At 40.9% G+C, this 26,249-nt stretch overlaps 3 protein-coding genes across 22 annotated transcripts in view; 2 read left to right on the plus strand and 1 right to left on the minus strand.

The window, feature by feature from the left end:
• The window catches only part of RUFY2 (RUN and FYVE domain containing 2), a 34,325-nt gene extending 18,441 nt beyond the window's left edge, over positions 1–15,884 (plus strand). For 2 of the 3 annotated variants that reach the window (XM_061373996.1, XM_061373995.1), the window contains exons 13-18: positions 801–920; positions 2,684–2,813; positions 3,413–3,507; positions 4,563–4,611; positions 14,134–14,211; positions 14,941–15,884. In XM_061373996.1, the coding sequence (XP_061229980.1) occupies positions 801–920; positions 2,684–2,813; positions 3,413–3,507; positions 4,563–4,611; positions 14,134–14,211; positions 14,941–15,084 (616 nt within the window). In that variant the 3' untranslated portion in view covers positions 15,085–15,884. The remainder of the gene's footprint in view (positions 1–800; positions 921–2,683; positions 2,814–3,412; positions 3,508–4,562; positions 4,612–14,133; positions 14,212–14,940) is intronic. The other variant, XR_009728535.1, reaches the window with a different exon arrangement.
• A 2,266-nt stretch (positions 15,885–18,150) lies between these two features.
• Positions 18,151–25,322, minus strand: HNRNPH3 (heterogeneous nuclear ribonucleoprotein H3). 5 transcript variants are annotated; one of them, XM_061374002.1, is made up of 10 exons: positions 25,169–25,322; positions 23,744–23,879; positions 23,067–23,205; positions 22,377–22,519; positions 21,848–21,934; positions 21,399–21,517; positions 20,285–20,420; positions 19,940–20,020; positions 19,771–19,857; positions 18,151–19,485 (listed from the first exon to the last, which is right to left on the minus strand). In XM_061374002.1, exons 2-10 carry the CDS (start codon positions 23,859–23,861, stop codon positions 19,472–19,474), a joined length of 924 nt encoding a protein of 307 aa, XP_061229986.1. In that variant the 5' UTR covers positions 23,862–23,879; positions 25,169–25,322; the 3' UTR covers positions 18,151–19,471. The 5 variants fall into 5 exon arrangements, with proteins under 5 accessions (XP_061229986.1, XP_061229988.1, XP_061229984.1 ...); XM_061374004.1 differs by having other exon boundaries at positions 18,151–19,450; positions 22,332–22,519; XM_061374000.1 differs by having other exon boundaries at positions 22,332–22,519; positions 25,169–25,317.
• Positions 25,323–25,327: 5 nt separating this feature from the next.
• Positions 25,328–26,249, plus strand: part of PBLD (phenazine biosynthesis like protein domain containing) — a 79,604-nt gene continuing 78,682 nt past the window's right edge. For 9 of the 14 annotated variants that reach the window (XR_009728539.1, XR_009728540.1, XR_009728542.1 and 6 more), the window contains exon 1: positions 25,907–26,096. Coding sequence is in view for 6 of the 14 variants with exons in the window: in XM_061374008.1 (XP_061229992.1) it covers positions 26,013–26,096 (84 nt within the window). In the remaining 8 variants the exon portion in view is untranslated. Of the gene's footprint in view, positions 25,465–25,905; positions 26,097–26,249 lie in introns of those variants that run through there. The other 5 variants (XM_061374007.1, XM_061374006.1, XM_061374011.1 and 2 more) reach the window with 4 other exon arrangements.

A 26,249-nucleotide genomic window follows, 5' to 3' on the forward strand; every position in this document is an offset into this window, starting at 1 on the left:
TCTTTTTTGGGCTGAAGAGTTGACGAAGCAGAGAGGAACCACATTGAACTAATGGATTCCAAGGGAGTGCTAGCTGAAGCAGAAGCAAACCCCTGGAATTCAGAAGGGAAAGATTAAATAAAAAAACCCCCTAAACAATCCCCAATTTCTTGATTAATCAGGTTTATTTATTTTGTCTATAATATGGAGCTATTTTAACCAGTGTAAGAACATGTTATTTTTAATACAAATTATTAAATTAATTGAACAGTGTGATTTAGTAGAGGTAATTCTATTAATGTAGTGGGACCTGTCAGGGTGTGTCTTGTTGTATTAGGCTGGTTAAGTTTTTTTGCTGTCTGATTGCAGTACTCTGTATTTAGTCTTAGCCTGAATTGTTTTGAGCTGCTTTTGCACAACACTCGCTCTGCCCTATCTTAATGGGTGATTAGTACAAACCAAGCGCTTTTAAGGGTCTATTTGGAGGGAAGAAAAAAGCTTCCCCCCAAAAAAAAGTAATCAAAGAAGGTATATGCATCAGTTCTAAAATATGTATCATCATGTTTTGGCATCTGTTATTCATGAGCATAAAATAAAACAGTGATTACTTACACTGATTTCTCTCTTACTGTATGAAAAAACAGGAGCTAGTTCTATAGGCATTGTATGGATTTCTCGTTTGAGTTTGTGAGTTTCCCCCAAACTTTGTTTTTATTTAGAAATATTTCTATTTCCCCATTTTTTCTTTTATTTGTCTTCTTCACCCTCTACACCCTAGTTCTAGCTTCAGTTTTACCCAAAGTTGATTTGAATTACACCAGATTGCAGCAAGCAGAGAAGGCTCAAATGGATGCTGAGGCTGAGGATGAGAAACTTAAACAGGAATATGTGAATAAATCTGAAAGTCTGCAGAAAGAATTCTCCCAGAAGGAGAAACAGCTGTAAGTACATCTTTTCTGTCTGTAGAAATATACAGCAGTAAATGTTCTACATTTCATTATGTCCTGTGTCTTCATACCCACTGGTTTTGATAAATGGTTTTGAACAGAATGTAAATACTAACGTTCTTCATGTTAGGTACTGGCAAGGTGGAAGAAGGTATGCCACTCCAAGGAAGTCAAACTACCTTTGGGTACCTGTAAAATAATGTGCAGCTTGAAAGGAGGGGGAAGAACAGCATTTTCTGTCTTGAAGTGCCAACTTAATACATGAGAAAATTATCTCAAGTGGGGCAAAATATGTAGTGTAGGAGTAATACACACTGACTAACAAAACCCACAAGTATATGGTAGTACAAACTTAGAAAAAGTGTAAGACTAGCTTAATTAATCAGGCTTATGCATAAGGTGGAAGTGGTTTAGCTTACCACTGTGTAGGAAATAAAAATTCACTAGTCATAAACGTTAAAAAGTAATATAAAAGCCAGCCCTCTAGTTCTTCTAATATTAAATCCTTTAGTACTGATTTAAATAAATACATAGTGTAAAAAAGCTCCCTGTAAGGGCAGTTGTTGTCCCTGTTCGGAAAGGTAACAAGTAAATTATTTAAGACAGTGCAAATCTGTGGTCCATCAAGGATTTGGGATCAAAAATTAGTGATTTCAAATCCAATTATTAGCCCACCCTGCCTCTCTTACAATTCTGAATGTTAATAAACCTGTTTAATTGTCATGACAAATGTTCACTTTACTACACAGTCATCTTTGCAGATTTTGGCAAAAGAACAGTTCAGCCCCCAGCCTTAGAATTCTGCAATTCTGAAACTTCAAGGTCATGTTCACTTCTGATCTTTTCCACCCAGATGCTGAGGTAGTGTCCCAAAATGTAAGTCTTACCTTTAAAAATGGTTTTGGTTTTAAAACAGGAAAATTAATAAAAGTACAAATTTTCCATCAAAAAACCCTTGCATGACTACTCTCAGATTCTTTCCTCTTTTATTCTGTTGGCACAATTTAGATCTAGAAGGTTGAGCAGTGTACTTCCATATTTTGGTTTCTCTGTAACATTGTAAACACCAATACTCCCATGAAAATGGTAGTGAAGTTCCAGCTAGAGTGGATCTTTTGATAGAGTAGCCCTAATTCCTTTAACTGAACTCCAGTTAATGTAATAGAATTTAGATACCTCATTATGTTGACCCTCAGCTATGTAAAAAGCTCATTAAAAATAGTCATTTTAAGTTCCTCCTTTATTTTCAAATCTGTTCAAAATGCCAAAAGCCTTAGTCTAAAATAGAAGATTCTCATCTAAGGGTATAATATTAAATAGCTTTTATGAGCACCAGAGATACATGCAATCGTCTGCATCACCAATGGCAGTGTGGTTGGTTGGTTTGCTTTATTTTAGAAACAAGTTATGTAAGGTTCAGGGGGCTTTGCCTTATGCATGTTTCAAAAATACTTCCGAATTTGGTGGTTAATCTCCTGCTGTTTTATTACAAAGATCAGCCCTTCAAAATTATGCCATATTCTTGGTCCTTTAAATACGCCTCTTTTTGAAAGTGTGTTCTAAATGGCAGTTTTGGTTTGTTTATTACATCACTGTCTAAAATATGTTACTGTTACATTATTTATGTGTTAGATAAAGTAAGAGTTGATAATTTGCTTATTATCATAAAAGTATATTGCACCCAGAAAACTAATTTTTGTTTTTTAAAAATTATACTTTTGTGCACAGTGATGTTTTTGGTTCCTTTTATATTCTAGACTTCAGCTGGAAACAGATTTGAAGATAGAAAAAGAGTGGCGGCAAACCCTAGAGGATGATCTTCAGAAGGAAAAGGAAACTGTATCTCATCTGAAAACAGAGACCCAAGAAATAATTAATCTTAAAAAAGTAAATTATGTGGTGGAACTTGACTAGTAATTTAGAAATTGACTGCAAAGTTAATTATGCACTTAGACATGATATTTTTAAGACTTTCTGCTAGTAGATAAGAAAGATTAGATTAATGCATTTTCACAAATAGACTAAGAAAAAAAGATACGTTTTTTTGCTCTCCATTCAGTCCTTAGATTAGGACTTGGTACTTGGAATGAGAAAAAATTAAGTCCTCATTTTCTTTTCTCAGTTGTGTTGAAGTTTCTGTTGTCTTATCATAGGCCAGAAAGCGCTTCAGCTTCTCTCTGACTTCGTGTACACATACATGGCTATATAGTGTTGTTGGTCTCTACCATCAATCATTTTTATTTTCTTCTTGGAGAGGACTGCAAAAGCAAAAATGCTTTATTTCTTGGGGTCTAAGAGAGTTTAATTCTAACTTGTTGCTGTTCGAGTTGGATTTGGGAATCTTAATAGGGAGTGTGATGGATCATTCATTCACTTGGCTTTCTCAGTAAGATCAGTTTTGTGTCGTAGCAGTTTTCTCGGCATTAGGCAAATACAGTTTTGATAGTAATTGGTATTTTTTTGTCTGTTATATTTTTTGCTTTAAGGAGTTCCTTAAGCTTCAGGAAAAGAACAAGCAACTGCGAAGGATATGTCAAGACCAAGAAGCTGCTCTCCAAGAGCTGGCATCCAAGCTGAGCGAGTAATTTCCTTATTCATGATGATTATTATTTTTGTCATATAAATTTGAATTAAGAAAAATAATGGTGGTCATGTGAATTTGACTGTATATGACCATATTGCCTAGGCACTTGCCAAAAAGAACTGTGTCTAGTTAGTTCAGGTCTGTTTATTTTTACTTTTGGCTTGTGGGCTAGATGTGAATGTATGGGAAATTATAGTGCTCTGAACAGAAGATCATAGTTTAAAAGGGCCAGGGGGCATTAGTTGTTTTGCATTGAAAACAATTGGCTAGTTTGCATGTTGTGGCATTCCAAAGAAGAACCCAAGTAGAAGTTAACAGCTCTGGCTCCAGCAGGACAGTGCTTTTATCTCTTTGTGAGAGTGAATGCAAGTTCATGAACTCCCTTCTTTGAGGAGATGAAGATTCTCTGTAAGATAGTCATAGGGTATTGTTGTCAGGCCTGTAGAGGATGTAGGGGATTGCTTCATCAAAACCCCTTCAGACTATAGTGAACAATAAGCTCTGAGCACAGGTTTTGTCGTTGTGTGTTGTTAAAGTTTCATTTAATGAACTGTCTTTTAAGTAGTTTTGCCATGACTGGTGTGGACTTTCATACCCTAGAATAACTTAGTGTATAAACTATGAATCAAGTAATTTCTGAGTGGATTGGCACTGGATGGCTGTGGGGAGGCTGGTTTCTTTATGACATAATGTGGTCTTGTCAAGAAGTTCAAATTGTGGTTTTGTACCAGTGCTGTGTGCTAGCTTTAGGTACTTGCACAGAGCTCTGCCAGTGCAAATTTCTGTCATCCACATAACCCCAAGTAAACTTACAGCCATTCAAATGATTCTAAACAGCCATTCAAGCTCTTTAGAGAGAGCTTGTCTTTGTTTAATGCTTAGTAGAGCAAGGCATGATACTGATTGCATCTCCTGGATGCTGCTGTAATATAAAATGCTAACTAAAAGTTCGAAGTACTTTGCTTATAATTTTTAAGTACCTACAACTTCTGAAGTTGTCAGACTGTAACCGACAATACAGAAGTTTGAAAGAGCATTATGTTATTCTTCAGATCAAAGCTGAAAATAGAAGATATAAAAGAAGCGAATCAAGCTTTACAGGTGAGGAGTTTTGGGGGAGGGGGGGGGAGAATTTTTTTCTTTTTTTTTACTGTTCCCTTCAGAATCTTTCGTAAGCATGAGCAGACTTCTCTTCAACAGCAGCTATATGGAAGAGACTCATTGTCTGACTTCCTCCAGCAGGAGGGAACCGCAGATTCCCTGTAACCTTACAGGGGAAAAAGAAGCTGTTGCTTTTGACTTTTCTTGTTTGAAGTACAGCTGTGCATTTTGACACTTCTGATGGTGCACCATTTGGTATTTTACAAAGCGTAACTGGGACAGAATGTAGCCAGCTGAGCTTAAATTATGTATTACTTCTCAATGATCAATAAATATTTGATCATCTGAGGAATTAAGTAAACTTGTAGCACCTGATTCAGAGAAATCTTCAGGAAGTCACCAACAAAGTTTTTAAGTTGACAAGCAAGTATTCTTTATTTCAGTGCCAGGAGACACAGGGGATACCTCCTCCAAGCGTGTCTCCCCCAAGCATCAACCAGGCTGTGATTATATTGTTCTTAAACATACATATTTATTAGATTATGCACATTACATCATACTTTTAAGACAATGCCTCCTGTATGCATACAAAAATGTGGTAGTGGGCTTTTGGACCCCTGGTGGTTATTTCTTCATCACTGTTTTAGGATCATTGTCATATTAGTCATATCAGTAACCACCAGGTGGTTCTGGCAAAGCTTATTTTAGTAATTTCCTTTTCTCTATAGTTGCTAACAAAGCATAACGTTCTTGAGGTTACTTATTTACAACCCTATTCTTCAATCAAACCCATTCTTCAGTCCTCCCTTTTTCTATTGCAAATTCTTTTGCAACTGAGTTATTTCATTTTTATTCAAAGTTTCCTTTAGTATTTCCGTGTTTCTGCTTGATGCTTATTTTGTTTTTCTTCCATTCGTCATAGTTCATCATGGTTTGTTTGCAACAACAAAAGGAGTGTTGGACCCTTATGCATGTAATTACAACCATTCCTATTATTACAAATACAGTAAAAAAGTAACTGTCTCGACCCGGAGAGATTAGGTACCCATGATGTTAATTTTTCCCAAATTTCCTCAAATCCCGATAAGGTGTTGTCCTGTGCCACCTCATGAAGTATTTTAACTTGTTTCCACATTTCCTTTAGATCAGTAGTAATTATTCCACTTTGATCTATATAGGAACAATAGCTATCATTGATTACAGAACAAACTCCTCCTTGGGATGTTAACAGTGTATCTAATGCCGTTCGATTTTGGAGATGGAATAAGCCATCTAACAAAGCTATGGAAAGCAATGTTTCATTCTGCTATGGGATTATATCCTTGTTTGATTCTTTTAATAAAACTCTGAACCCAGGTTCCAGAGGGATGAATGTCAATTACTGTAAAGTTTGGATCCACTACTCCTAGTGTGCATGTCCCTTTCCAGTTAGGAGGCAAAGCCTTATAGGCATTTTCTCCACATAACCAATACCACCCTTTCCCTTCAGGAGCATTCCAGTAACCAGTTAAAGGTTTTCGAAGGGGAAGTTGCATTGACCAGCTGCAATATGGGTAATTTCCTACTGACATGTTGCCTTAAGGGTTTTGTTAGTGGTTACACATTTAACTTCTGACATATTTGAGGCTTGTATCCTTAAAACCTGTAAATTTGTATGGCTCTTGTTGGTATAAACAAGGATCTCTTCGTAATCTATTCCAATTTGTCTTAAAGGGGATAGGGAGGCAAATTAAAGGAATACCCAGTCTCTCCTGATTTAGGTAGCTGAGTACAGATCCAACAATCAGTCTTGTTTAAGACATTAGTAACATTTTGTATCAATCTCAGATATAGATTTTGATTCCATGCTTCTACACCTATTATTATACAAGTCCAAATTATGATAGATGTAGTCTCATATGTGTGGGTCCTGAAGACTCAACATGCCATACTTTTTCTCAGTTCTGATGTGTTTCTGGTTTTGGTGCCTTCTTGATTCTTGAGTGATGTATCCAAGCAGGCTGTTCCTTTATCTTCACTGCTATAAAGGTAGTCAGTAATACCTGGTATGGTATGGTATGGTATAGTATGGTACACTCCACTTCTTTTCTAGGGGATCACCTGCAAAATTCTTAATAAAAACCCAATCTCCTGGCTTAAAAGCATGAATAGGATCATCTAAACCTCTCACTCTTGTCCCTAATATTCTCTTATTTATTTCTTCTAACTGTTTTCCCAGATTGATCAGAAACTGTCGGAGATAGCCTTCTCCCACTTCCTGAAGACTTTCTCCTTTAAACTGGGACTGATATGGTCTTCCATATAAAATTTTGCATGGGCCAGCCTCTTCTTTTGACCGAGGTTTAGCTTGAATTCTTAATAGAGCCAGTGGTAAGGCTTGGTACCAATATAACCTGACATATGTTATTAATCTGTTGTTGATCAGATGGTTCATCTTTTCTACTTGCCCACTGGCCTGAGGCCTGTATGGAACATGTAGTTGCTAATCAATTTCTAAGTTTTTCTAACTTCTTGTAACAATTTTGCACTGAAGTGTGAGCCTCGGTTGGAAGAAATTGCCTCTGGTACCTCAAAACAAGGTATTATATCATTTAATAATGTTTTAATTATTTGTCTTGCATTTTTTATTCCACAAGGGAATACTTCTGGCCACCCTGAAAAAGTATCTGTCAATACCAACAAATATCGATAATCTCCTTTTCTAGGTAATTCAGAAAAATCTTATTTGCCACAGTTGTCCCAGATAATTCAGTTTTCCAATTGTCCCTACCTGATTCGTGTTTTCACTCTTAGGGTTATTTTTCAGACATAGTTGGGTGCTGAGGGAACTGGCTGAGGTCATAGCTAGACCGCTCTCCATCATCTTTACCAAGTCTTGGGAAACGGGAGAGGTGCCTGAGGACTGGAGGAAAGCAAATGTCACTCCTGTCTTCAAAAAGGGCAAGAAGGAGGACCCGGGTAACTATAGACCGGTTAGCCTCACCTCCGTTCCTGGGAAAGTGATGGAACACCTTATCCTTGGTGCCATCTTAAGGCATATCAAGGATAAGAGGGTTATGAGGGGCAGTCAACATGGCTTCACCAAGGGGAAGTCGTGCTTGACCAATCTTGTAGCCTTTTATGAGGAAATAACGCGGTGGATGGATGATGGTAGAGCGGTGGATGTGGTCTACCTCGACTTCAGCAAAGCGTTTGACACGGTCTCCCACAGCATCCTTGCGGCTAAATTGAGGAAGTGTGGTCTGGATGATCGGGTAGTGAGGTGGACTGTGAACTGGCTGAAGGAGAGAAGCCAGAGAGTTGTAGTCTATGGGGCGGAGTCTAGTTGGAGGCCTGTATCTAGTGGAGTGCCTCAAGGGTCGGTACTGGGACCAGTATTATTTAATATATTCATCAACGATTTAGATGAGGGAATTGAGTGTACTATCAGCAAGTTTGCTGATGACACTAAGCTGGGAGGGGTGGCCGACACGCCGGAAGGCTGTGCTGCCATCCAGAGGGACCTGGACAGGCTGGAGAGCTGGGCGGGGAATAACTTGATGAAATATAACAAGGGAAAGTGTAGAGTCCTGCATCTGGGCAGGAACAACCCCAGGTTCCAGTATAGGCTGGGGAACGACCTGTTAGAGAGCAGTGTAGGGGAGAGGGACCTGGGGGTCCTGGTGGACGACAGGGTGACCATGAGCCGACACTGTGCCCTTGTGGCCAAGAAGGCCAATGGCATCCTGGGTTGTATTAGAAGGGGGGTGGTTAGTAGGTCAAGAGAGGTCCTCCTTCCCCTCTACTCTGCCCTGGTGAGACCTCATCTGGAATATTGTGTCCAGTTCTGGGCCCCTCAGTTTAAAAAGGACAGGGACCTGCTGGAGAGAGTCCAGCGCAGGGCAACTAAGATGATTAAGGGAGTGGAGCATCTCCCTTATGAGGAAAGACTGAGGGAGCTGGGTCTCTATAGTTTGGAGAAGAGGAGATTGAGGGGTGACCTTATTAGTGTATATAAATATATAAAGGGGGAGTGTCACGAGGATGGAGCCAGGCTCTTCTCAGTGGCAAACAATGAAAGGACAAGGGGTAATGGGTACAAATTGGAGCACAAGAGGTTCCACTTAAACCTGAGAAGAAACTTCTTCTCAGTGAGGGTGACGGAACACTGGAACAGGCTGCCCAGGGAGGTTGTGGAATCTCCTTCTTTGGAGACATTCAAGACCCGCCTGGACACGTTCCTGTGTAACCTTATCTAGGTGTTCCTGCTCCGGCAGGGGGATTGGACTAGATGATCTTTTGAGGTCCCTTCCAATCTCTAACCTACTGTGATACTGTGATACTGTGACATTGTTTTGTCACTAATTGCACTGGGGTACAGAAATTTCTTCCTATGATCTGTTTGTTTAAATGTTTATACAAGGCATTACGTCCCCAATATGTTTTGTTATGTTCTTCTAGTATCAACTTCCATAATTGATTATAGGGGATTACTACTTGCCCATTGGGTATTTTTATCCAAGCCTTTTCATTTTCCTGTCCTTCCAAGTCTTCAGTTAGTTTCATATCTTCTTTAGAGTACCTAGGTTTATTTTGCTCAATTACCAGTTTACCATCAGGAATTAAGGACATCACCTCAACTCTTTCTGTTTCTGCTGCCTGTTTAGCTTCATGATCAGCCAAATTATTTCCAATCTCTTGATCAGAGTTACCTCTTTGATGTCCTTTACAGTGTATGATAGCCACTTCATTGGCTAATTGTACAGCTTCTAACAATCGTAGAATTTCCGCTGCATGTTGTATTTGTCTTCCCTGGGTATTTAAAAAGTCCTTGTTCTTTCCAAATTGCTCCATGTGCATGAACCACACCAAAGGCATATTTGGAATCAGTCCATATGTTTATCCGCTTGTCCTTTGCCAACTCCAAGGCTCTAGTCAGGGCTATTACTTCTGCCTTTTGTGCTGAAGTGTTAGAGGGTAATGGTTTAGCTTCTATTACCTTTGAAGTTGTAGTTATGGCATATCCTGCTCTTCGTTTACCATCTTTAACAAAGCTGCTGCCATCGGTGAACCAGAAATCTGCACCCTCCAGAGGCTCCTCCTTCAGATCTGGTCAGCTCGAATATACTGTCTCTATAGTGGCCAAGCAGTTGTGAGTCAATGGTTCAGTAGGGGTTTCCTGAAGGAAAGATGCTGGATTCACAACATTAGTGATCACAATTTCCACATCATCCAGTTCTACTAGGATGGCTTGATACTTCAAGAAATGTGATGGCAATAACCAATGTGTACTTTTTTGTTCTAGGACTGTTGATACTGGATGTAATACTAACAGGGTGATTTTTTGTCCCAGTGTAAATTTTTGGGCCTCTTGGATGTTTAAGATAACTGCTGCCACTGCTGTCAGGCATCCAGGGCAGCCTTTACTCGGTTCATCCAGTTGTTTTGAAAAATAAACCATTGCTCTTTTACAAGATCCCAATCTTTGAGCCAAAACCCCCAAGGCTGTTTGCTGTTTCTCATAGGAATATAGCCAAAAGTGTTTAGTTATGTCCGGGAGCCTGAGAGCTGGAGCTCTCATGAGTTCTGTCTTTAAACTTTTAAACGCTTCTTCAGCTTGATCTGTCCATTTTAGAAAGGTTGGATTTTCTTTTAGCAGCTCATATAAGGGTCTTACCAGAACACCATAATCATGGATCCAGGGTTGACACCATCCTGTCATTCCCAGAAATGTTCGGATATCTTTAACTGTGGATGGTCACAGTGTTTGACAGATTGCTTCCTTCTGAGCTGCTCCAAGTTCTGGTTGGCCTCCTGTTTTTTGCGTCCTAAATAAGATACTCGAGTTCAAATTAGTTGAGCCTTCAATTTAGATACCCGGTATCCATTTAGAAAGAAACCTAGAAAGTTTTAACAGTTCTACAGTCCATTGAACACATTCTCTCTCAGTTTTGGTAGCAGTTAACAGGTCATCCACATACTGTAGTAAAGTTCCTGTCTGGGTGGGTGCTTCCCAGAATTCTAATTCTAGTGCTAATTGATTTCCAAGAATGGTCTGACTGTTTTTAAATCCATGAGGTAACACCATCCAAGTGAGCTGTGTTATTCTTCCTGCTTCAGGGTTTTCCCATTCAAAAGCAAACAAATTTTGACTTTCTTTGGCCAGGGGCAGACAGAAAAATAACATCCTTTATGTCCAGAATGGTAAACCACTCCTGCTTAATATTCAATTTAGTCAATAAGGTATACAGATTAGCTACTACTGGATGAATGTCCTCCACAATTTTGTTGATTGCTCTGAGATCTTGAACTAATCTGTAACTTTTCCCATCGGATTTCTTTAATGGCAGGATAGGGGTATTATATTCTGATTCACATTCAATTAATAATCCATATATTTTAAAAGTTATTTCTTTGTTTCCCTTTTGAGCCTCCAATTTTAAGGGATATTTCTTAATTCTAATTGGGCAAACCCCCTTTTTATTTCTACTTTAACAGGCAAAGCATTTTTTTCGCCTTACCTGGAACTTCAGATGCTCATACTCCCCAATATACCTGATTAAGGATTTCTTCTATTTCAGGGAGGTCCTCCTGTTTGCTTTTCTGTTAAATTAAAGATAAACTCAAAACTTCAATTAATTGATTTTTTTTTTACTCTTAATTCCATTTTGCCTTCTTTAAATGTTGCTTCTCGACCTAATAAAGATTTTTGGAGGATTTGGCATGTATAAAAATTTATGCATTCCTATTTGTTTTCCCAATTTATACACTAAAGGTTTCAGAAAGAATGCTTTTCTTTGGTTTTGTTTCCTTTTGTTTTTTTCTTGGTGGCCAGTAGCTCCCACATCTGTCACAAATTCTTTTCCTCTGATTTAATGCCGAATAAGTTGCTCCTGTATTCACTTAAAAATTCCACTTTATTTCCTCTAGTTCCTAGTTTTAATTTAATCAGTGGATCTGCTAGGGTGGATTTCCCAGGTCCCTGTCAGTCTAGTTCCAATTCAGTCACTGGAGCCACCCCATGGCGCACTCCCCCCAGGGCAGTCTCACTTCCAACATCCAAACTCCTTACAGTATGTACACTGATCCCATCCCACAGGAGAATTCAGTTTCTCACCTCTGCCTGTCATTCCTCCTCTGCCTCTGCCTCATCCTCTCACATTAGTCCCTCCACCAGTTTCTACTTGTCCCAAAGCAGCCACTGTAGCTGTGGCTATAGCACGACTCAGCTTTCTTCTCTACATGTTTCAATTCTGATACACTCTCCACACTTCTTTAACGTTCTCAAGTCCTTCTGCTCTGTTGCCAATGACAGCAACCTCTTCCTCCTTACCAATAACAGATGGGGCAGATGCCAAGAGTGCTCCTCTCGGAGGTACCTGTAGTACATAATCCCCCCAACCTATCTTCCTGATTACTCTGTTTGGATTGTTGGTTTTTTTTTGAACTTTAAACATCATTCCCCCAGTATCACAGGCTGAACAACATCTCTCCAGCTTAGCTTTCTGGTTTTCCCCTGTCCTTTTCCAAAGCCAAAATTAGGGATCTGGCAGAGCTATATTAATTTCACATTTCGTCTGCCATTCTGCGTGGTTTCTTAAAGTGAAAAACGTATCTGCACACATCACTTCCCATTTTTCCCTGCTGCCTGTAACAAGGTATTATAATTCAGAGTTCCATCTTTAGGCAATTTCTCCTGATCCTCCAGCGTACACAACGGCCAGCATTGGTTACGATATTTCACCAGTGTTTTCTTATTTACTGAGCCCCCAGGAAACCCTCCCAGTTCTTTCCTATGTGCCAGAATGCACCCTAAAGAACTCTTTTTCAAGATCTCTTCACTCTGCCAATTTCCCATTATCAGTCTCGCATTCACACACAGACATGGGATCCCAGAGACACGCTCCACACAGTTACAACACTTGAGACGCAGACAGAGACTAAAACTGTATCAAACGAACAACAATTAACAGTTACAAGTCTGTCACCAATACCAAAATCATCACTATAACAGGCCACAAAATAGACACACTCCACACAGTTATAACACTTGAAACAGAGACAACAATTAATAATGCAGTTACAACAGTCTGTCACCAATACCAAGATTACAAGTCCAAAATCATAACTATAACAAGCCACAGATTAAGTCAAATACCAGTAAAAGTCCAAAACCATTTGTACAAGATGCCCACTGCCTCTTGTATGACCCAAACCACAAGATGCCCCTGCTTCTTCTGGATGTATACCAAAACGGACGCTAGCAGCCGGGTATACACCTTTACCCACGGGATTTCTTATCTCGATTTATGGAAGGTTTCCAAACCATGTGTATGCTTACCAACCCCAATTTACCAAACCGAGATGCCCCCTACATCTTACAGACTGTATAAAAGAAAAGAATACCTTTTACGAGATGGTCTTTGTCTGCTCCTGCAGCGATCCAAATGAGTCAAGGGGTCCCTCTGGGAAAAACTGCCAAGAGCCCTAGGGAGCCCTGTCCTCAGTGGGTCCTGCAGCCAAACAGAGCAGGTCCCATCTGGGGTGCCAAATTGATTCAGAGAAATCTCCGAACTCACCAATGAAGTTTTAAGTTGACAAGCAGGTATTCTTTATTGCGGCGCCGGGAGACGGGATAACTTCTAGTGTGTCTCCCCCAAGCATCAACCAGGCTGTGATTATATTGTCCTTAAACATACATATTTATTAGATTACATACATTACATCATACTTCTAAGAGAATGCCTCCTGTATGCGTACAAAAATGCGATAGTGGGCTCTCGGACCCCTGGTGGTTATTTCTTCATCGCTTTTGTTTAGGATCATTGTCATACCAGTAACCACCAGGTGGTTCTGGCAAAGCTTATTTCCTTTTCTCTGTAGTTGCTAACAAAGCCTAATGTTCATGAGGTTACTTATTTACAACCCTTTTCTTCAGTCAACCCCATTCTTCACACCAAAGCTGATAAAATATGATCTGAAATGTTAAGAGGTTTGGCACTTTCTTAAGGATAGGCAGGGAGCGCTGAGAGCAGAGATCTTGTCTGCACATGTTTGATCATGTGGCATGTCAACTTGCATGTTACTTCAGCCCAAGTGAAGATGTCCGAAGTGGTTTTGTTGAGCAGATTCCTGGTTTTATTAATTGGTTTAGACAGAAGGAAATTAACAGTTCTTGACACACTGACCTGTTTTGTTTTGTTTTTTCTTCTCTGCAACTTGGGGACTGTTCCTGCGTGATGGGCAGGGCAATAGACTTCAGCTCTGAGACCTGAGATAACCTTTCTGCTTTTTCCAGCTCAGCCCTTAACCAGCTTTACTACCTCAAGCACGTTCACTTTGCGCCTCCTGCTCTGTCCTGTCTCACAAAGTTTTGCATTGTTTTAAAGTGGCCTTGTACTTGTGTAGAGTCTCTGTGACATTATACTGACCTAAGGGCATGAAATAATTCAGGCAGTAAATACTGCTGTTGATTTGTCTTGTTCTCTGGAACCCAAAGTTTAACTTCATTAGATACATACAGTTACAATATTTTTTCTCCAGGGCCAGGTTTGGTTGAAGGACAAAGAGGCTACACATTGCAAGTTATGTGAAAAGGAATTTTCTCTTTCCAAAAGGAAGGTAAAACTTCAATGATTTTTCTTTCAACTTGTTTACATGTATTACGAGAAAAACATTACATGTATTAGAGATGTAGCATGAAATGTCAATGCTCAGATGAATGCATTGTTATTTCTGAGATGCCTTTCTAGTTCCTCGGTATTTACAATGCACCTGAGCCCAGGTTTCACAAGAAACACTGCCTTTTGGTGAGATGCCACTGCGGAACGTAAAAATCGTTCAACCTACTTTGTGGAATCATCATCTCAAACGCTTGTCAGCTCTGGAATTGTCACAGTTTGACATGTGTAATTCTTTTTGTGGCATTTTTTCACAATAGGCTAAGAAAGTACAAGGTTATTGTCATTTTAAAATAAAACATGATGTTAATTTCTATGCTTTAGTAACACGTGCAGGAATTATTACTTTACCTTCTTATGCTAAATCTCAGTTAGGTGCCTGACAGAGTCATCCAGTCTGGAATAACATTGCTTTTACTACAGTTTTGTATAGCAGAGTATGTTCTTAATCCAGGGATTAAATCTGCAACCGGTGGTTCAATCCTAGACAGACCATGGTCTGTCTAGATGAATTTAGGTGAATTACCTTCTGAAAACTGATTCCATGCTCAAACTAAAGAAGTGGAAGGAATCACATTTCAGATTGCTGTGTATATTGTTTATTGGTATCCAATTACCAAGTATATTCCTAGTGTTAGTTTTAATTTTTAATCTTCTCTCCATTATTTAGCATCATTGTAGAAACTGTGGCGAGATTTTCTGTAATGCCTGTTCGGACAATGAACTGCCTCTGCCTTCTTCACCAAAGCCTGTTCGGGTCTGTGATTCCTGCCATGCAATACTTATACAGAGGTGCTCTTCTAATGTGCCGTAAGAGTATGCTACAAGATATTTATTACCTTCTGGTATTTGGCTAATCCTGTAAAAAAATGTGAACTAAAGAACATAGAGCAGCATTTCCAGAGTTTCAGGTAGGCAGTTCAGAGTTGTATTTTCAAGGTACTGTAGAGGAGTTACATGCCTGCTTTGTTTTGAAACAGAGAAAATGGGACCCAAGTGTAGAAAATGGACATGTTAAAAATACAGATGACAATGTTAGTCTAATGCATGGCTTGGAAGCTCTTTTGGAGGAAGCAAGGGTGGTTATAGAGGACACTTGGTGTTAACATCTATTTGATGAGTATCATCTTAGTCATTATGACGATCATGAAAAAGATTATTTACTTACCTGCTTTTACAGGCTAGTCTGCAACAAGCCAACCTAATAGTGCTGCAGAATGTGCCTGTGATATGCTGCTGTGAAGCAAAACCGTGCAGTAGGTAGTTTTAAATTCTATTAAAAAAAAAAAAGCAATGCAATTAATGCAGTGGTCCAATAAGTTATTGCCAAATAACTGTATTTGTTTACTTCCCCTCTGATCAAGATTGGATATATCCAAGAATATTGCACTGACAGCTCTGTTCTTTGTAGTCACAGGTGTAAGGGGAGATTCTGTCAAGCAGGAAATAAGCAGTGCCTGTAGGCACTTGGGTTATGGGAGGTGCATTTTGTTGAATTATTTTTTAAAATTAACTCTTAATTTGACGTATCTGTGTTTACAGTTAAAAGAGGGATGTCCATCACAAAGTCTTTGCCTGACGTCTGTAAAATTGTCTTTGCATTGTTTTCATGTAAGCTGTATGGCTCTGGAAGCAGGGTGAATCTGCCAGTTGGAAAGACTAAGGTTAACTACTGGAGACGGCATCCTTTCAGTGTTGGACAGGAAGGCTCTTCCTTATTTTGTCATAGTCTTTCTCAAACTTTCAGAATTTGCTCCTAAACAGCACTTTTTTTTTCCAGAGCACTTTTCAGTATATCCAGGTCTGACCTCTTTTCACACCAATGGTAACTTCTGCTGCAATGTAAATCTTGATTCTTCCTATAGGCAAATACATCCCTTGGTAAATATTCCCCACTTGGCTGTCACTTCACTAGAACCAATGTACCCTCTGCCCTTTAGCTGCTTGTGTGATGGGGTCCAGATGTGGAATCTCTACGCTCTGGGCAGTACTGACAAGCCATCAGCAGAATTACCAGCCTGGTAGTTCCTTCAGCCATGGGCTTGGAATATGCTTATTAACAGGAAAAGGTCTCTCTTGAAACAGGTCTTCTAATTATTCTTGCACTTTGTTTAGCTTAGTGTTGTCTCTTGAGGATAGGTATTTAGTTAATATTCTAAAAGCCAATAGGTCTGTTGTTTTTAACACCCCAGTGTAGTCGCTTATGTAGCTTTTGTAAAGAAAAATGTTTTTTAAATTACCTGATGTAACTTTTTTGTGAATACAAAACAAATACTTGTAAATCTGTAAATAGCTTTTGGAAAAAATAAATTTAATTATCTGCCACTTAACTATGTGAATAATGTCACTAAATTTGTAATTCAGAGTATTAGGTAGGACTTCTTCAAGTTGCTTAGAAGTCTGCATATATTGAGAAGTGGCAACCTACCCCCTACTAATGACATAACAAAGCAAGTGCTGCTTGTGCTCCTGAAAGTATTCCAGGTGTTTTCCCATAGGCTTTATGTGGGGTAAGTATGGAGACAGCAGGGTTCAGTGTAGGATAGAGGGTGCTCACTGGTACTGCTCTCCAAAGTAGCTTTTTGAAAAGTGTGCAACTAAACAAAATTAATTTTAAAATAGGCAATCCTTTAAAGTAAGCAGACAGTGCATTTCTGTAACATGCAATAAATTAAATTTGTATCACTTAACTGCAGTCTTGCCCTCTCCTCTGTACTTGCCTATTTGCAAAACAACTGCCTTGAACAAAGGGGCGAGTACTCTATGTTTTAGGTGATTTTATTTCCTCTCTGTCAAACACTGTTCTTTGACAGATCGTGGTTTTAAATTATCCTCACACCCAGCATAGGAACATCTGTGTTCATCAAGAGAAACCTGAACTGGGCAGAGTATCAGAGCATAGTTTGTTCTTGGGAAGTGATTTCTGAGTTCATGAGTTTAGGGCCTGAGCAAGTAAACAGAAAAGTATGTTCCTCCTCCTCCCCACACCAGTCAACACACACTGAACCCACCTCCTCACAAAGGTAGGTCAACCTATGTTTACAGCTGCCTCTCCGAAAGGGAAACCTCAGCTGACTGCTGGCATTCCTCACACAGCAACTTGCACCAGAGCCCTCACTAGGCAAATGGCGCTTCCACTCCTTTTCACAGCAACGGTTAAAATGCAACTTTGTATGCAGTGATCACCCTAGAGCTTTCTGGAAGATCTAGTTATCTTTTTTTTTTTTTGTAGTTTTCTCAAAACCAATTTGAATGCTGCTTAAGTGAGTTGAGATTCAATGACAAAGGCTGCTCTCATTACAGGGTGAAGTCCCATGGGCCTCCCTTTCCAGTACAAGGGAATTTCATTTGTCAAAAGTTCAGTTTGGAGATTTCTTGGTTATACAAAATAGCTCAAAGTCTAACTCCCACCTTGCTCTGAAAAGGTAAATCTAAAACAGGTATTGGTGTTCCTTCTCATAAAACAGAACACAAAATATACCGGAGTGAGGAAGTGGACCAGAATTGACAGTATTCTGCAGATAGCTGCTATGCTGGTAGAAAAAAACCTGCTTCTATTACATGTACATGTCCTCCACCACCTTGCTCTAAGGTGCTTTTTCCTGCACCTGGATTAACTCTTTGTCCTGACCTTTGCCATCTTAAGTTTTCTGGAACACAGCAGCTTTTTCAGGAGCAGACTAAGAACCCACAGGAGCAGAATTAAAGCACAGCCCTGCATGATCACTGGTGTTGAGGTCTCATCTTCCCTCTCCTGCCTAGCCAGAATATTCCAGAACTTGGAAAGCTTCCTGTGCCAATTACCCTTTCACAGTTTTTATTTCCAGTCACTATGAGACAAAAACACAATCTCTAGTGAAATAAACTCCATTCTCCTCTCTCCCACAAGAAGACATTTATTACATATATAACACAGTACTAGCAAAACAGGTGACAGACTTTCAATACCCAAGATCACATTTGACATTTTAAGGGAGGCATTGAGAACAAAGCATTTAATTTGGGAGATCACACTGGCTCAGAAGAATACCTTTTTTCATTACACATCAGGTATGTTAAGTGTCTTCAAACAATAGTTGCTTACATATCTTACATGTCACAAATGCACAGAAAGTTTTATCAATGTGTTCGGGTTGGGTGGAGTTTACCAGGTAGTGGGCTTATTATTTTAGAGAGATTTTGCTTCTAATGAGCTCCTCTAGAGAATGGCTTGTTAAGTTTTGATCAAACACAAACAAGTCAGCTCTGTGCAGGAAGAAAAACGAAAAGTCAAACCATGTTTAAATACAGTAATTTCATGAAAGAAAAAGTATCTAACGTGCTCCCAAAGCCCCTGCTCTTCCCAAAGCATTTTTTAGGGAAAAGAAAGATTAAGTAGAGAGCTCCAAATTAATTACCATGTGACCCATTCTGTGTTAGCAAAAAGCTGTGCTAGTATTACAGTTTGGTTTGCACGTTACATGTGTGGAAATAAACATCACTGCTTGGTTTTGTGCAGGCACAAAACCTGGGCACTACTCGTTTACGCAGCCATGCGCTTGAAGGTGATGGTGGATTGTGGTAGTACAAAAAAGCCGGCACAATGAGTTGGCCTCTGGCGCATTACGCTGTGTTGAGATTATTACACAACCTACGAAAAGGGTTTAAGAAATACTGTTACCAAATCAACTAACCTAGTCATCTACCTTTTATCCCCTTAAACAAGTGGATTTTTCAAATTCAATTACTACACCAAGATTACATAGAACTGAATCAGTGTTCATAGGAGTCACAGTACAACCACCTTTATTGAACCACAGTACAACATCTTAAACCGACTGTAGTCTTGAATATGTAATACATCCTTAGGAGTAACTAGTATAAAAAGTATCAACATCAGTGGTTTGAATATAAAAATTTATTTAAAGTCAGAGTATGCAACAAATAAAACCTACAGAAAACAGATTTTCCCATCACAATCTGTTGCTTACCAAATAATATTGTGAAAACACATTCCTTCAGTCATTATAAAGTTCTTAAAATACAAAAGAAATTAAATTTTGTAAGAAAGTCTAGCAGACCAGAGACTGTTTCTTCCAGGATGTTTTGTAGAAGCAAAGCTACCCTTCAATACATTCCACGCCATCCTCCTCCACCCACAGTGCCTTGCCCATAGTATCCACTATTTCCAGTGCCACGACCTGCAAACAATTGACACAAGGTCACGCATACATACCTTAAAAAGAGAAAAAACGTGATGGGTAATACGGAACGGTTGAAATGACTTAACTTCTACTCAAACAAAAATACATCAGCACTGTTTTCTTTAGCAAGCATTTGCTGTAGTAGCAAAATGATAAACCCCCAACTGATTTACAGTTTAAACTAAACTGCTGCCCCCCTCCCTCTCCTCCCAGCTACCCCCAGCCCACAATGCCCACCACCCTGCCCCATCATCCATTACTGGATGGACATTAACAGCATTTCCAACAAATACATGAAAAGCAAAACTTATACTTACTATATCCACCCAGGCCATCAGGAGTTCCATATCCTCCACTGTAATTGCTACCCATTCCCATTCTACCCACAGGGCCATAACCTTGATCTGAAAAGCAGGAAGTGCATCATTACAAACTTGCAACTCTACGCTGGAGAAAATGTTGGCTAAGGCTGGAATTGATACATACCCATTCCATCTCTGCCATAGCCTCCCATGCCAGAACCACCTCCAGCAGTTGAATTCAGGAACAGTTCAATATATCGATGTTCTGCAGGAAAGAAAGAAGCTTTACTTTGTATTTTGTTTCAGAAACCAGAAGCACAAAGCAAAAAAAACCCCATCAAAAAACTCCAACCACCAAACAAAACCCCACCACCTTACAAGTAACAGTTGCCCATAAAAAGCAAGTCTGAGAGATAAATGGCAGAGCAAGCTAAGTTAAATGCCATTTAAACCATAATATTAATTTTACCCTTATATACCCCACACTAAAGCCTAGTCAAAGAAAGCTTCAGATAAACACAAGACTCACGCATGTGATTTTTATCCTTAGACATGGCAGCTACTGCATCCTCATGTGTTACAAATTCCACATCTGCCTCTCCAGTGGCTCTTCCATCTGCTCCAATATCAATGTGAACCCTTATAGGGTTCAGTGGTGAGAAAAACTAAGAATATAAAACAACAATAAAATCAGATTAATACAGAATTCAAGCCAGGTACTTTCCCCACCCCAGTGGTTAGTGGAGCACTGCTTCAATTTAATCTCATTCTACCATATAAATTTAATAATTAATTTCCAAAGTATTACTCAGCAATAGTGGACCTTCAACATTAGGTCAGTCTATTCTTACTATCTAATTATACAGCTCAAAGAGCTTCACCTACAGAGCTTGAGGAGCTTTCTTTAAAAGCAAAGATAGGAACAAGAATTCCTGCCCACACACACTGCTTCAAGCAACAAGTTCTAATATGATGCCATGCTGGAAAAGGAAGATAATTACTTGGGTTTTGAAGCAGCAGAGCCAAATACATTTCTCAAGGACATACTAAAGCTGTCAGTCAGACCAGTCTCCTTGCTACAGAACTCAAAAAAGACACAGTGGTACTTCTGACTAACAGCCTTTTTACCAAACAGTATATGCAAATGAACCTTTGATACAGAAGTAGTACTCATCAACTTGCAATAACATGCTCTGATTCAAAGCCTCAAGTTTAGCCCTTGTTCTCTTGAGTCTTAACGAAAATTATCAAACTGACTGAAAAGAATGTAGCTCACACATGCCCTAACCACCCCCCCCGCCCCCCAAGTAACAAGAATCAAGATTTCCATATATAATATATAGGTGCAACTAATAAAAGACGGAGCCCCACACTGGAAAGAGGCTCTGTTTAAACCAGGCCCTGGGGCCTTTTATCTCAAGAAAACTTTTCCCCCTAGAAACAGCACATCTATTCTGACAAAGAACGTATGCCCAAAATCTTGAGGTGCTTTTATCCACCACCCTGCTCTCTTACGAGAGAGTCTGCAGACCTATTAGAACTATCAATCACTTGTTTGGGAACTTCAACCAAGTTTCTAGTAAGACAGACAGGAACATGCAAACTCTTGGCATTAAAAAGCCCTTTTTTCCCATTGTACTTACATTAGCAATATCATTTTCTGTTGCTCGAAAAGGCAGTCCTCTCATGTGAACAAAGTGACCGCCACCGTGGAAACCTGAGCCTGCTTCTCCAGCTCCACCATAGCCATGTCCCCCCATGCCTATTAAAAAAGCCAAACCAAACAAGACCACACACTTATAAGATCATCCTGAAAAGCCAGGGAAGTCATTACTACTGGTTTTCTGAAAGCACATGTTATACCACTGAATGCAAGTTGTTTACGCTTCCCATCTATCAACCCAAATACTTAACCAGAAGACACCCTAAGCAATGTATTTACCTTTTCCTCAGATGCCCCAATTCTACCCCTTCCCCCCCTTTTGAGCAACCTTATTTCTGTACCAAATAATCTCATGAAGTTTCTGACTTGGATGTCCTACAACTCAAATAACATATTTTAAGCAAATTAGTTAAAAAAAAATTATTTTACCTCTCCCATCCCTCATTCTGTCATCATAGCCATCGTTTCCATAGCCATAGTTATTATAGCCACCATAATCATCAAAGCCACCATATCCTGGGCAGAGGACAGAAAGAAAGAAATCATTACATGAATACTCAAAACTCACAGAGCAATGCACAAGAGTCAACTTTTCAGTCTTTGGACACCCAGCGGTTTGCAAGGAGCCCCTAAGACTGTTAAACCTGAATTCCTGTACAGAGTGCAATGTATGTTTCCTTTTACATAGTAAAAGGACTGAAACATGCAAGTTTGCTGAAAGCAGAGTTTCCTTATTATTTCCATTAATTTTAAATACTAAGTCACATTTCTTGATACATCACAAGTAAAAAATTTCTTGGGAAGTGCATCAAACCTAATGGGAACTGCTGCTACTGCCATTTCTTTACTTCTCGACAAAGATGTCAGAAACACAAGACTGACAACAGAACCTCCATTCATTAGATAAACATACCACCGTCATATCCACCACCTCCTCGACGCATTCTGTCATACATACTTCCACGCCCAGCTCCATAATAACCCCCTCTTCCTCCTAATGGTCTATCATATGGTCCAGGCCGTTGTTGTCCCATCATTCTTCTTGGCATGTCACTGAATCCTCTGATTTCGCTCTTACTACTTTTGAAGATTTCAATATATCTAATAAAAGAGGATTTTCAAGACACCAATAAGCATACATGCAAAAGCTGTCTGAATATTAAAAAAGGCCATACTATGTTTTCTATAACTAGATACACAATCCAATAAAAGTGACTAGATACCATACAACTTAAGTTTCTCCTCAAAACCGTAAGAATCTTAAGTGTATAAAAAACCCCAAAACACTTTACAGTGGCAAAAATTACTATGTGAAAATTCTAGCTGTACAAATTAAGCATAAAACATGTCTTTCCAGTATGAGAAACATACTGCTGAAAAACAGTGTCTAAGCTACAGTAGCATTAATCACAAATTACCCTACACAAGAATGACTGATACAATTTTCTGAGTTTAGCAAGCTACCCAGGCAATACTGTCTCCCCCACCCCCCAAGTCTATTGTATTTCCCAAGTTAACTTAGGATCAGTTACATAAATTCTTAAAAACAGCCAGTTCCATGTAATGGTCCCCACCCACCCAAAAGCATTACTGACCCACAACCCCCAAAAATAAAGATGTAACACCATCCCAAACTCTCCATCCCCACCTGTGCCCTATTCTTTCCTTGTGTTTCCCCAGAGCATTTTCTGCTATCTCCTTTGAAGCAAACTGCACGAAGGCCTCCCCTGTGCTTCTCCCCTGGTAGTCCAGCGTCAATGTTATCCCATTTGGCACGATTTCCAACCCTTTAACCCAAGGACAAATAACCCCATCAAGGGGAACAGTGTTAAAGGCTGAAACATTCCCATCTGTAGCAAATACTTAAATCATATCTAAACAACAAGAACGAAAAAGAAAACCACCTCATTTCCCCCATCACCCAACAATACAAGCCAGTCATCTTTGATTAAACATTTATGGATTTAGCCATACTTCTTTTCTGTTTAAGCTATGCAAAAATACAACCACCTAAGTTACACGAAGAAAATATAACTATCAGTCACACAATTTAACTGATCCACTTGGATCATCAGCTAACATTCAGTTACCCCATTATGCATAATGTGTTTACCACCTTGACAAAGTTCGAAATATACTGCGTATTTTACTACATCTACTGTTACTTCTACTTCATTTACAGGGCACAATTCTTATTTAAGATAAACTAATTGAACACAATCCCTCCCAAGCCACCCCATTAATGGCTATAACAAATTAAAATGTACAACACATCGTGTAAAAGAAGAAAATCCAGCCACTAGACTTCGACTATACTAGAGGTACCTTGGAAAAACTGAACAATCTCTTCTTTGCTGCAACCAAATGGCAGGCCTCGAAGTCGTACCACTGTTCCATCATTAGTTGTATCATTTGGCCCATTATGTTTTCCACTCCAGTCCATCTTTTAATTAAAGCAAACCTTTCAAAAAAGAAAAAGAAGTAAAGAAAAATGTCGAAACATTAAAAAAAAGGATAGTTTGTCTTTGGATATCTAGTATTGTGGATAATAAGTTCTATTTCTATTACAAATTTAAAACTACCACATCTACAGCAGATACACACCTAAATCTACCCCATACTCTTGACAGGGAACACCAGTGTGTTAAGGAGGGAAGCACGTGGGGAGGTACAGCACATAAAGCTTATTATTTACTCAAGAGTCCATTCAACGTCCGGCCTTTAAGGTTTTGTGTTCAGCGTTTTTTATTATTTAATTTCTTTTAAAGCATGTCATTTGAAGAATGGGTAGGAACCACGCAACGGTTCCTGCGTGGAAACACAAGAGCATCCTTTGTCTGCAAACAAAGCGCCCAGTTGTGGGGGTTTTCGGTTTTGTTGGTTTGTTTGGGTTTTTTTTTTTTTTTTTTTTTTTAGTCTTCCCTACCGGAAGCACCGGCGATGCGTTAACTCGAGTTACACTGCCCGGGACCCGCAGAATCACCTTGAGGGGCAGCGGACTGTTTGGCGCACCGAGACCCCGGCGGGAGGAGGAAGTCGGACCCGCGCCGTCGCCTCGGCTGCCTCGCACCGCCCTGCGCCCGGGGCTGTGCTGGGAGGGGGTGGAAGGAACGGACAGGCGGCGGGAAGCGCTCCCGTGAGCGCTCCATAATGGGCAACGCGGCAGTCGAGCCTCAACAGCCCAAAAACCTCAATGGCTACCCTCGTTGTGCGCTGATAGACACACCACCGCACACTTGCCCTCCGCGCCACAGTCCATCCGACCCGCGGCACCGACCACCGCCGAAATCGCGGCCCTGACCCACCGATCATTTCTCGGCGCCATTTACCGCGCCTCCTCGGTACCGCCCCTCCTAACCCCCCCACTCCAGCCCAGCTCCCCACCGCGCACCGCTACCACCTCTCCGCCTCGGAGGAGCTGCTCGGCCTCCTCCTGTTCAACCTCAGGCCTCACAGGAGTTCTTCACCGCCACCCGCCGCTCTCCCAAGGCCGCCGGCACCCTCGACTCCACAACTCAAAATGGCGGCCGCGCTCAGGAACGAGGCTCCGCGGAGAGGCGCCGCACCGCCCCCTCCCCCACGCCCTCACCAGGTCCGCCACCACCCACGGCTCCCTCAGGCGGGCGCCGGCCCCGACGCCGCACAGAGAAACAGGAAGACCAGCTCGCCTCAGAGCCCGAGCCCCTACTGCTATCGCCGCCCGGCCTGTCCAGCTAGGGCACATCATGCCCATTCCCCCTCCCCACTCACCGGAGACCTTCGCGCACGCCTCGACGTGCTCCGGCAGGAGCTTCTGTCGGGAAAGAAACTCCTCGCTGCTAACGAGCCAGCAGGCTCAAAATCTACGCAAGGGACGCGGGCTGAGCAGCGTCCCGACTACGCAAATATCGCGATAGCCACGCCACGCTCCTTAGCCACGGTTAGGCGCACTACGCACATGCGCGCCTCCGCAGAGAAGCAATGGCGCACGCGCGCGGCGGCCAGTGAGTTCCCGCCTATTTCTGTCACGGCTACTGCTGAAGGGCGCTGTGGTGCATGCGCGCTAGGCTCGCAATCGCGCCGGCTTTCTGTTCGCCTTGGCGCCAAGCGAGCTCACGGCTGGGGGGGCGTGCGGTCTAGCAGAAAGTGGCTGCGGCGCGTGCCCGTAATGGCCGCCCAGAGATCGCCTCACACGGACGGCGGTTGGGTGGCCGTCCCCTCGAGTGTGTCGCGCAGGGTGGCCGGCTTACCCGGCGTGGATCTGGGAGGGCAGGCGGGTTCCCGCAGCGGAGGTGAACCTGCGGCAGGCCAGGCCCAGGGGGAGCCTCTCATAAATGCCGCTGGGGAGGACTCTCTGGTGGGAGTGTTTTGGAACTTGGCAGAAGTCGATACAAAAGAAGAGATTAAAAGCTTTTCTAAAGGATTAAAAATTGGCGCTGAGCTCTTGGGGTGGGGAAGGAGGCTTGTGTTCTTGGATGCGCTCGGAAGTGAGGAGATGGGGGCCCCTGGCTTTTCCTGGCGTTAGGGAAACATTAACTTGGAATTCTGCTATCAGCTGGGGCTAAAAGTTCAGGAAGCGCTTTGCAGAAAACAGTTTAAATAGGCGCAAACGACAATGCTAATTCCTGTTTTTACGGTTGATGCTTTTACAAACCGGCCGTTTTTTGGAAATCCTGCTGCAGTTTGTCTGCTTGAAAATGTAAGTTAAAAAAAACCCAGTTACTTTAGAGTAACTATACTGGTATTTACCATTGTGTACTTGACATAAGCACTTAACACTACATTAGGTTTTGGTTTCTTAGGAGATCCGCTTGAAAGCGTTTGCTCTTGCTCCAGAATACAGAGATATTAG

This window comes from Neopsephotus bourkii, unplaced genomic scaffold, assembly GCF_033783945.1.
Source record: "Neopsephotus bourkii isolate Nb327-2 ecotype Australia unplaced genomic scaffold, CSIRO-AGI_Nbou_v1 NB_1634, whole genome shotgun sequence".
Classification (NCBI taxonomy): Eukaryota; Metazoa; Chordata; class Aves; order Psittaciformes; family Psittacidae; genus Neopsephotus; species Neopsephotus bourkii.

Excerpts from the sequence above, each read along its gene's own strand:
- HNRNPH3 (XM_061374004.1), bottom strand. The coding sequence starts at position 23,861 with ATGGACTGGAGTGGAAAACATAATGGGCCAAATGATACAACTAATGAT. Across the intron at positions 20,021-20,284 it reads TAAGGATAAAAATCACATGC|AACATCGATATATTGAACTG; the intron begins GTGAGTCTTGTG and ends TCTTTCCTGCAG. Across the intron at positions 19,858-19,939 it reads CTATGGCAGAGATGGAATGG|ATCAAGGTTATGGCCCTGTG; the intron begins GTATGTATCAAT and ends CCTGCTTTTCAG.